We start from the raw sequence: 10,090 nt of genomic DNA on the forward strand, positions 1-10,090 counted from the left end.
TCATTTAGTTTATTAGACAAAAATATATGATTTAGACAGGTTCGCTGACGCGCTATTTACAACCTGAAATCACTCTATATACAGAAGGAAAAAAAAAAAAAAAAAGAAAGACAGAAGCACATGGGGGCATTTACCGAACTGTAATCGCCCAGAGCACGGTGACGGCCCCCCGGGGCGGCGGGCAGAGGCCGGGCTGCCTGGACGCGAGCTCGGGCCGGACGAGCCCCTTTCTGCAGAAAGCGATGGATGGGAGTCCTTGACTTCGTTGCCAGATTTGCCCTTTACACCAGTTTGAAATATTTGTCTTGATTCCTCCCTCACCCCCTCCCTCCCGAACTTCTCCCCCCTCCCCCCGCAAAAGTAAAAGAAGACCCTGGATCAGGCTGATGGGAGGGCTGCTAGGATCCTCGGCGTCCCCTCCTGCGGGGCCAGCGAGCTGCAGGGGAAACACAGCAAGACAAGAAGAACACAGCGCTGTCAGTGGATGGAAGCTGGGACCCAGCATGGCCGGTGCTGCCAGCCAAGCGCCTGGGGGGCGGCGTGACCTGCCCCCGCGAGGCTCCCGGCTCGGGAGAAACCGGGGCGGACTATGCTGGCCCGGGCGCCCGGCTGGTGGACAGCGCCCCATCCACGCTAACTACGCGACCCCTCTGCCGCCTGCCACTGCTCAGCCTCCGGCCCCCGAATCCCCCTCGCCCCTACCCAGAGGTAAACACCAACGGCACTCACTTGTCGCGCACGGGCTGGAAGGGCGACTTTAACTGCTGTGCCGGCGAGTCCGGCCTGGGGATGAGGTCTCTCTCTGCGAGGGAGGGGAAGAGGCAGAGCGTTAGGGCCCAGAGACAGTGGGGGGAAGGGGTGCCGCAGAGGGGCACAGGCCTCCTCCCCCCCACCCCGCCCCGTTCCTGGGAAGTGTCTCCAGGGAAACCTCCCTGCCTCCCCCGGGACAGGCCAGCGGGTAGAGCTCAGCTTTCTCGGGAGAGCCGGAGGGCCGTGGCCTCTCTCCTTGAATTCAGGCAGGGATTACTGCTCAACCCCGAGCTCAGCGGTCACCGCCTCTCACCCTCCGGGGCCAGAGCTCCCCTCCATCCCCAGCATCGCCCGGGCTCCGGATTACTGGCCTGGGGCAGGGCGGACGTCCCGGGGCGCTGTACCTGGGAGCGAGGGGCTGCTGCGGGACGAGGCCTTGTCGCCGTGGAGCACCCCCGCGGCCACGGTGACGGGTGGCTGCGGCGGCGGCGGCGGCGCGGACAGGTGCGGGCCGTGGGGCGCGCCAACGCCCAGGAAGGAGCGCACGTTGAGCAGCGAGCCCTGCGTGAGGAACGCGCCGTTGGTCCAGTTGGAGAACTTGCCGATGTGGCAGGTGTACAGTCCGTGGCTGGGCAGGAAGGCCGGGTGTTGCAGCGGCGCGCCCGCGGGGGGCCCGTGCGCGCCCGCATGGCCGGCGGGAGGCGGAGAGGCCTTGGGCGCGCCGTCGGGGCTGGTGGCCGTCTCGGCCAGCGACCAGATCTTGGGCTTGCTGTGCGGCGCGCCCTGCAGGCCGCCCGCCGCGGCGCCCGGACTCAGCAGGCGCGTGCTGCCAGGCTCCGGGACCTCCTTGGCCAGGCCCAGGGGGGAGTCTTGGGGCTTGAACGTGTCGGCGGCCGCCAGCGGCGAGCCCTGGTCCCGGGCGAGGGCGGCAGGCGCGGCGGGCGCGCGCGGCGCCTCGGCTTTGTCCTCGTCATCCTCGTTGCTCTGGTCGCCGTCGTGCTCGTCGATCTTGTCGATGTCGATGCTCTCCAGGTCGATCTCCTCGTCGTCCTCGGCCTTCTCAGGGTCCCCCTCGGTATCGCTTCCGAAGAGAGTGCCGTCCTCCTGGTCCTTGCTGCGCGCGCCCCACGTCACCTTGTTCTCCTTCTTGAGGCGCCGGCGCGCGTTGGCGAACCAGGTGGAGACCTGCGTGAGGGTCATCTTGGTGATGATGGCCAGCATGATCTTCTCGCCCTTGGTGGGGTAGGGGTTCTTGCGGTGCTCGTTGAGCCAGGCCTTGAGGGTGCTCGTGCTCTCGCGCGTGGCGTTCTTGGGCCGCCCAGGATCCCCGTACTGGAACTGCCCGTAGGGGTAATAGGCCGGCGCCGTGTGGGCGGCGAAGGTGGCGGGGTGCACCCCGGGGTTGTCCTTGAGCTCATACTGTGAACCCTGCAGCCACAAGGCCCAGCGAGAGAGTAGAGAGAAAGCAGGGGGAAGAGAGAGAGAGAGAGAGAGAGAGAGAGAGATGAGTCCCCCAAACTGGGAAAGTGGGAGGCAGACGCTCCCGCCGGCTCCAGAATGGGAAGCCTAGTCCTAATGCACCACCCGGGTTGGAAGAGGGGGCAGACCAGAAGCTGCCTCCAGAAACTGCCCTTCCACCCATCATGGAGATATTTTTGTCACTCAAGAAAAGTTGCAGAATCCTAGAATCTCTAGGAGACCACAGCGGGAGCCGCAGCCCCTAGGATTTCCCTAGGCCGCCCGCAGGGCCCCCAGCCCCACCTCCCAAAACAACTCCAGAAGCCCGGGTGTCCAAGTTTATCTCACACTCGCTAGAGGGGAAAACCTTTTAACCAGGCTGATAAAACAGTTTCTCCAAACGTAGAGAACCAAGAGCCCAGGCCCCCTCCCTTTGACCCTGAGGGGGTCAAACAAAATAAACCATCCTGAGTTTTCTGAGAGTCCAAATCCACCAGCAATTTAAAATGAAAGCACACTCCTTTTAGCTCCCAAATTAACCTGCATAGAATGGCTCGCCCGCCCCGCACTTAAAGGTCTACAGTGGGTGACAGGTAATTTAAAATTTTAATCCCGGCCATCACCAACAACAATAACAAAAACACCATTTGTTTTTTTTAAATACAAAAAGAGGGTTTATCCGGTAAAACATTAACGGGAGGGCCCTGAGCACCAACCGCGCAGAGCAGAACTGTTTCCTAGGCCTCTGCTCCGAGACTTTATCTCTCAAGTTTGACTTTGATCAGGAGCAAGTAAGCACAGACTGTTTGCAAGGCATTTAGAGGCCGTGATTTATTTGCAATCAATATTCTTTTTATCATCGGTAGTAAAACACAGCAAGTCAAATTATCCCATCAGGTTTTTTGGTAAATAACATTTTATCTTTCTAACAACCTCATTAGGCCTCATTATTACCATAAATTGCCCAGACAGACATTCACTCACAATTTTATCTTTTGGACTTCCAAATCCCCAACCGTAAAGGCTTGGAAACCTAGACCTAGAATTTGGGTTTGTATTTAGGCTTCCTTTCCAGGAAGCATCAAGAGACCAGGAGGAAACACATGCACACGTATATCTACCTTTGGGGGCGGGGTGGTTGGATTTCTATATAGTTTCCCCTCCGTAAAAGAGAAAAAAAAACAAGCATCTCCCTTCCCAACCTCACTACAATGGGAGCAGATCCTCACCATAGAGGCCCCCCTCCCCTACAAACGCACGCGGGTTTCCCAACTGGCACACATCTGTATTCAAAATTTCTGTAAAAAAATTATAATCCTCCATGTAAAAATTGTCGAGTTGTTGTGTTAGCAGAGAGGGGAACCCGGACTCTGGAGAAAGTTGCAAAAAGCAGAAGATTTCTTTGACTAATTAGTTCGGTGGTCGAGGCCCAGAGACAAGGTTTCTCCGGCCAGATTTCGTTTTTGCCTAATCTTTGCAAAATGTACTTTGCACTTTTCTAATTATTTTCGTTGTAACTGTAAGGAAGACATTTCGGCCTCGTCTCTGCTGGGAATTCTTTTTGAAAGGATACCTTGTAAATTTCTCAACGCTTCCCCCTGCATCCCAGCCGCCAGAACAAAATGGGAGCTGATCTTTTTTGATAGCAACCGATCTGAAAGGCAGCTGGGGCCGCTTTCAGAGAAATAGGCTTTCTTTTCAAAACTACAAGAAAAGTTACAGGAAAACACACTGGCCGCTTTGCTCCTTTACTATTGTCGGGTATGTATTTCCTGCCTCTTCTTCGCGGAGTGGGGAGACGTGGCGGGGGTGTATGGGTGGGCGGGGGGGGGGGGGTCCTCGCAAATTGCGTGACCCCGCGGGCAGCAGTGCAGGAGGGGTCTGCCTCCCCGACCCGCGCGCCCGGCGAGCCATTCCCAGCAGCCCGAAGTTTAAGGCAGACTTTGCAGTCAGACCTAGGAAAACGGACCCTTTAGATCAACGGCCCCGCGGAGCATGAAATTTGCAGCCCCCGACTCCTCCATGTGACACCCACTGGGGCAGGAGCCTAAGAGGACAGCATTTATTTTAAGCCCAGGGACACCGCTCTCTTCAATCCTCCATTATGCAACGCAGGAAGAAAAGTGCTTTTCTTTCGGTGCAAATGAAATGAAAACTTTGGCAACTTACGAAAGTCAAAGCAAACACCATTTCAGACGCCAACAATCCTTTCGCCTTCATTTTTTGTTTAATTTCAAATTTGCGCTCAAGCCTCTAAGAGACCCCTCGGCCTGTCGGATCTCCATTGTTAGGTTTATTTTGACCGCCTCTACTACGCTTTAAAAGGTTCAGATACAACTGCAAGAGCCCTGCCAAAGAGGGAGAAAATCGAGTCTCCCTGGCTCAGCCCAAACGCTGAAATATGGTCGCGCCAGCGGGGCCCGCGGGCCGGGAAGGGGCGTCCGGGTAAACCGGGCCGAGCCGCTCCGCCGCCACCGAGCCAGTGGCGCCGGGCGAGATTGGCCCCGACCTCCAGCGCCGGCCGCGCGCCCCGGGCCTGCTCCCGCGGCCTGCCGACTCCCAGCAAGACCCCCTGCGCAGCCCGAGCCTCCCACCTCCCGGCTTCCCGGGGCGCGTGGCGGGGCCGCTCCCGGCCGGCCTCTTCGAGCGCCCGCGGCCAACACCTCCTCGGCCCCGCCGGCAGGGCCGATCCGGCGCCCGCTCTCGCCTCCCGCGCCCCGAGCTGCCCCGGGACCCGGGACCCGGGACCCGGGACCCGGGCCGCGTGCTGGGCGCCGAGCAGGCCAGGCTCACTCACCATCTGCGAGAAGAGGCTGAGGTCCGCGGCGTAGGGCAGGAAGGCGCTGTAGTTGGGCGCGCCCGCGTACGGGCCGGCCGCCGCGTACATGCCCAGCACCGAGGTGACGGCGGCCGCGCCCGCGCCCGCGCCCAGCTCCGCCGCCCCGGGCCGGCCCGACGAGGCGGCGGCGGCCGCCGCGGCAGCCGCGGCCAGCACTCCCGGGCGCTCGCCGCCGTAGGCGCCGGGCCCCGCGGGGCTCAGGTACTGCGGGTAGCCCAGCTGCGGGAAGGACATGTCCGCGGACTCGGTGGCGGCGGCGGTGGCGGCGGCGGGCAAGTATTAAAGGGTGGAGGGGAGGGGGGGAAGCGCAGGGGGCGGGGGAGGCGCGGTTTGGGGAGCGGGCCGCCGGCCGGGCGCGCTCGGGCCGGCCCGGAGGCGGGGGCCGGTGGCTGCTCCTCGGCCGGGTGCTCGCTGGCGCCCGGCTCCCGCCTGCGCCCGGATCCGCGATCGCGCGCCGACTGCGGCGGCCGCCCTCCGCTCGGCGGCGGGGCTTTCAGACACAATTTGAAGTTGATGCTTTGATTGGCATCCCCTTGAGCGCTGGCCCCGCCCCCGGCTCCCCTCCTGCCCCCTCCCTGCCTCCCGCCCGCCCTCGCCGGCTGCTCCCGCCCCTCCCGGCGAGCACGTGGTGCCCAGCGCCGGCCGGGCCACCTCCTCCCGCGGTGGCCGCGCGAGCGGCCGGGCAACGGGTGCGGGCCCGAAGGCCGCGGGCTCCTTCCCCGCCGGCCCCCGGGGCTGTCTGACAACCTGTCGACGCCGGTTTACAGCTGTCGGACACCGCAGCTGGCCGTTTCGCAGCCGAGGTGTGTCCTGCTTGCTCACAAAAAACACCTCGGCGCCTGCTTTTCCACCGTTCGGGCGGCGGGGAAGGGGCGGGCGGGAGCGCGATGACAGCCGGCGGGGAGCGGCCTCTCCTCCGAGGTCCATGCTGCCTTTGGCTCCCCGGGTCATCTTTGGCGGAAGTGCCACGAAACCGGCGTGGAGCGACACACCGACGCGGGCGTGGCGTCCCCGTGGCCCCCACTAGGTATTAACAGGTCATCAGGCAGGGGCTAGGCTGGCCTCGCTGCACTTGGAGAAGCGGGAAGCGTCCGATCCCTGCAGGCTTTTCCAATTGTGAAAACTTTGAGAAAGGGCAACCCCAGCTGGGAAGCCACTAGCTTGGGGGAAGCAGATGGTCGGTTCTTGGGGGTGAGGGGAAAGGACCATTTTTCTTTGCGGAGGAAGGACCACTGCGGCCGGGAAGGAAGCAATCCGCCCCCACCCCGGTGATGGGAGAGGCCAGCCTGGCCTGGACCCCCTCGTTTGTCCACTGGGTGAGCAACGGCAGGAAGTAAACTTGTGTGGAGCGCACCGGCCCGAGGCGGCGCCGCGACCAGGCCGGGGACCCGGCTTCCCTCTCCTCCCCCCACCAGAAGAGCGGCGAGCGACCCGGCGGGGCAGAGCGCGCGCTGGGAGGTGGCTCCGGATTGCCTGGGGTCCCGTGGGGCTGGGGCACAGACGCCGAGGGCAAGGTCCTCCTCGCCTCCCTGTGTCCTGGACCTCTCGGGCAGGCCGCTTCTGCGCTGCGCTCAGTGGCTTGGTCCTGGAGGCCAGGGGGGGAGCGCACCCAGGGTACCTGCCTGGCCCCCCGGGGCCGCTTTGCGCTCCATCTCCTAAGCTGCAGCCGGCGCCAGGCGTGTACTCCCTGCTGCTGCGTTCGGGCACGCGGAACCCGGCGGGAATTTCATCCAGGGACCTGGGTGGTGGCCTCGTTTGGGGGCCGTTTGGGGCAACAGAACTGAGGCCATGCCCCCAGAACGCTGTGATGCTGGTGACCTGGGCCACCTGTACCCTGGACACCGACCCGATCACCATCCTCTAGTTCCCTATTCCAGCGGCCCCAACCTACTAGGTCCAAGGACTCCCCGAGCATCAGGAAAGATCCCATTTCCCCCATCTGGGGGCCTGAGTACAGTCACAGAGCCACCACCTATAATTAGCGACAATAACGCCCATAATAGTAATTACGAATTACCAGCTGTGTAATCAGGCTTTATTTTCTGTGTTCAGAGTCAGGTTTTCTTCCTGTTCATAACGTCCTCCCTCTTCTCCAACCCCTACCCCCACCCCACTAACCAGTCCCTGCTCATGCCAGAAACCCCATGCAACTGCCTGGGCTCCTTTCCTGCTCTGACAGCTTCTGGGGGGCCGCAGGTGGTCAGTCCTGCTCTGGGAAGCCCCTAACCACAGCTTCCTCCTGCTGCCCAGCCCGCCACCCTGCACTGCCCAGCTCCCTCTCCCCCAACTCCCTCTCCCCAAAACAAACCGACTGGCCATCCCCACTGCTGTCCTGTTTAGCAAACTCCAGTGTCACATTTCATGGTGACAGGTAAATACAGGTGAGATAAGCCCTCTTGTGTGACTTGGAGAACCAGGTGGAATGTAAGCCCAGAGAAAATACTCAGTGTCAAGATTCAGCCACAGGGATGAATCACCTGCCCACCTCCTACCTGCAACAGCCCACCTTGACTCCCATCACACTGTAGCCCTCACAACCTGGGGGGAGATGGAGGGAGACAGGGCAGCAGCCTTTGTCCTGACCCTCAACCAGGCCAGTAGTGCCACCCGCTGTGCCTGGTCTGTGCCACCTCCTTTCTGGTCATGAAGTGATTGTAGGTTCCTGAAGGCACCTGGGAGGTGAGTGGGAATGGCACACCAGAAATGGTGCCTGAGGATAAGGAGGTGATGGGGGAACTAGTACCAGAAAGGCCTGTGGCTTTGCTCCCAGGGAGCCCTGGAGAGGTGCCTGTGGCCTTTCTCTTTCCCTGAGGGGTCAGGTGCTGGGATCCTAATGGAGCCTGGCAACCACCGCTCCCCATCTCTTCCCTGCTTTCTCCTTGGCCCTTTACCCCAAAACTTGCACGTGGAAAACTAGGAAGCAACGTCAACAAAAATTAAAATTAAAATTAAAAAAAGAAGAAATCTGCTTCCCATCGTGGAGAGGGGAGGGGAAGAGAAGGATCTAGAGACCTGCTGGCTCGACGTCTTCCCACCAGCCCTCTACTCATTTTTATCATCAAGCGGTCCAGGGGGGCCCAGGAAGGCCCGGGGTGCCTGAGCCAAGACAGCAGGCCCTGTGCCCGGACCTCGGGCTGACTTAAATACCGCCTAATGGATCCAGAACTTTCCCCAAAGAGGCCGGCCCAGTGCACCACCTAAGCCCTCTGACGTCCAGGGCTGTCACTCTGGTGGCCCAAAAGGCGCGGGGTCAAGAGACGGACCAGCCTGGTCCTGCGCCCGGACCCGCGGGCACCGGAGGGGTACGCAGGCTGCGGGGCTTCGGCCGCCCCGCTGTCGAAAACCGACAGCCTGGGGCCCTGCTGCTCAGGATGGGTGACTGGGGAGAGACCCGCTTCTCAGATCTTCAACCACCGTCCCCGCCTCGCAAGGGGTTGCTCAGGCAGGCCGGGCCACTGGTCTGGAAGCCTCGCCGACCAGAGCATCCCCCGACCCTGTTGCCACCGGTCTTCACTGAGCCGGAGGCAGGGCCTGGGAACGGTGCAAAGCCAGACCTAGGGGTCGCTGCGCGGCCGAAGTGGAGCTCCGCCCGGGCGGTGTCCTGGCTTGGGTCTGGGAGCCCTGTGCTCAGTAAGGACCCCCACTCAGGGACCCGCGGCAGTTGGCCCCATCGCAGGCGCAACCCCGCGGAGCTCAGCAGGGGCAGTTGCCGGGACCCTTTGGCTGGAAGGCCCGGACCCTCTGCGCGCCGCAGCTGGGACGTGGGCCTCTGGGTGCACTCGTGTGTGTGTGTGTGTGTGTGTGTGTGTGTGTGTGTGTGTGCGTGCACGGCGCTTGTGTGCAGACTAGGCTCCGGAGGGAGGTGACTCTGGTGGGGGGGGGAGAGAGGGCCCGGGGATGTGTACCGGGCGGGGCGGGGGGGCGGGGGACGGAGGTACTGATGCACGGTGCGTGTTTGAGCCAACTCGATGGAAAGTTTACTCGCTCCTTTTCATTATTGGGGGTGGGCGGTGCTAGTTTTCTAATAGGAGGGAATCGTTATCACCAATCCGAAAAATACCGTGTCCTTTTTCTTTCCCCAGCCCCTCGATAAAAGTTCATCCAGCTCTCTTTCCTCCCCCTGCCCCCCACATATTTACATAAGGATGAGATTAAACCAACCAAACGGCATCCTCATTTACAATTTCATTTCTTCTGAAATAATTCTCCACCGATTTTGAAGCGTTGCTGACCTAGGTCTCTGAAGAAGAGGAGGAAGCTCGTGGGGAAACAGCCCACTCCCTGGAGCCATCACAGACCTGCCTTTGGCGCCGAGAACCGGGCGACGCAGATCCGACTCGGGGATGCAGCCGTCGTCGCCTTGACCTCATCGCCTGCCTTTCAAAATGGCCATTACTTTGCAGATGCCAGGGCTACAACGCTGGGCCGCAGCTCGGTGGCAGGGCGGGGCGGCCTGACCCTGGTCCGCGCCTCGCGACTACGGCCCGTCCACCCGCCCCGAAGCTCGCACCCTGATTTTTGAGTCTTGTTAAACACTCATATAAGACTTAGTTTCTCCAGCGAGATCCAGCCAGAAAGCCACCCGCTTGGCGACAGCGAGGCGAGTGTCAAACAGTCCCGGGCAGCTGAGACCCTCTCCGGAGCGCCCAGCTGTAACCCGGGCGCCCATGGGCGCCAGGCCAGGAGCTGGGTCGGGCCGGCGACTGTGATGCCGCGGCCCTCTCGACCCCGATCCCTGTGTGCCGGGCCTGCCCGCTCCTGCCGCTGCACGCTCAGACCCACGCGGGGGCCCGACCGGGGACACCCCTGGTGCCTCCTGGCCAAGAGTAGCACCCAGCTAAAGTCTTGAGCGCGCGGGACTGCGGAGACCCCGCGGGGAGACGTGCGCGCCTGGGCAGAAGTAGCCCAGGGGGCCCCGCGGAGGAGACGCCAGGAAAACCAGGGGAGCAAAACGCCCAGAGGCAAAGGACGCGGGACGGTGACATGCTCAGGGCAGTGCCCCGCACGGTCTCCCATGCAGAACGAGTGTCTGGATGTACTGGG

General features: G+C 61.8%; 1 protein-coding gene across 1 annotated transcript; it reads right to left on the reverse strand.

Annotated features, from left to right (window-relative positions):
* Window positions 1–349: 349 nt before the first annotated feature.
* On the reverse strand, window positions 350–5,514 carry IRX1 (iroquois homeobox 1). The gene is made up of 4 exons (XM_060007112.1): window positions 5,006–5,514; window positions 1,155–2,178; window positions 730–802; window positions 350–436 (listed from the first exon to the last, which is right to left on the reverse strand). The coding sequence occupies exons 1-4, from the start codon at window positions 5,279–5,281 to the stop codon at window positions 379–381; spliced, it is 1,431 nt and encodes a 476-aa protein (XP_059863095.1). The 5' UTR covers window positions 5,282–5,514; the 3' UTR covers window positions 350–378.
* Between the last annotated feature and the right edge of the window lie 4,576 nt (window positions 5,515–10,090).

Source organism: Delphinus delphis, chromosome 3, assembly GCF_949987515.2.
Source record: "Delphinus delphis chromosome 3, mDelDel1.2, whole genome shotgun sequence".
NCBI classification, from domain to species: Eukaryota; Metazoa; Chordata; class Mammalia; order Artiodactyla; family Delphinidae; genus Delphinus; species Delphinus delphis.

Bases quoted from the DNA above. Each gene is read 5' to 3' on its own strand.
- IRX1 (XM_060007112.1), bottom strand. From the start codon at position 5,281: ATGTCCTTCCCGCAGCTGGGCTACCCGCAGTACCTGAGCCCCGCGGGG. The intron at 2,179-5,005 runs GTGAGTGAGCCT...TTGTGGCTGCAG, and splicing joins TCAGCCTCTTCTCGCAGATG to GGTTCACAGTATGAGCTCAA. The intron at 437-729 runs GTGAGTGCCGTT...TTTCCCCTGCAG, and splicing joins TTCCAGCCCGTGCGCGACAA to CTCGCTGGCCCCGCAGGAGG.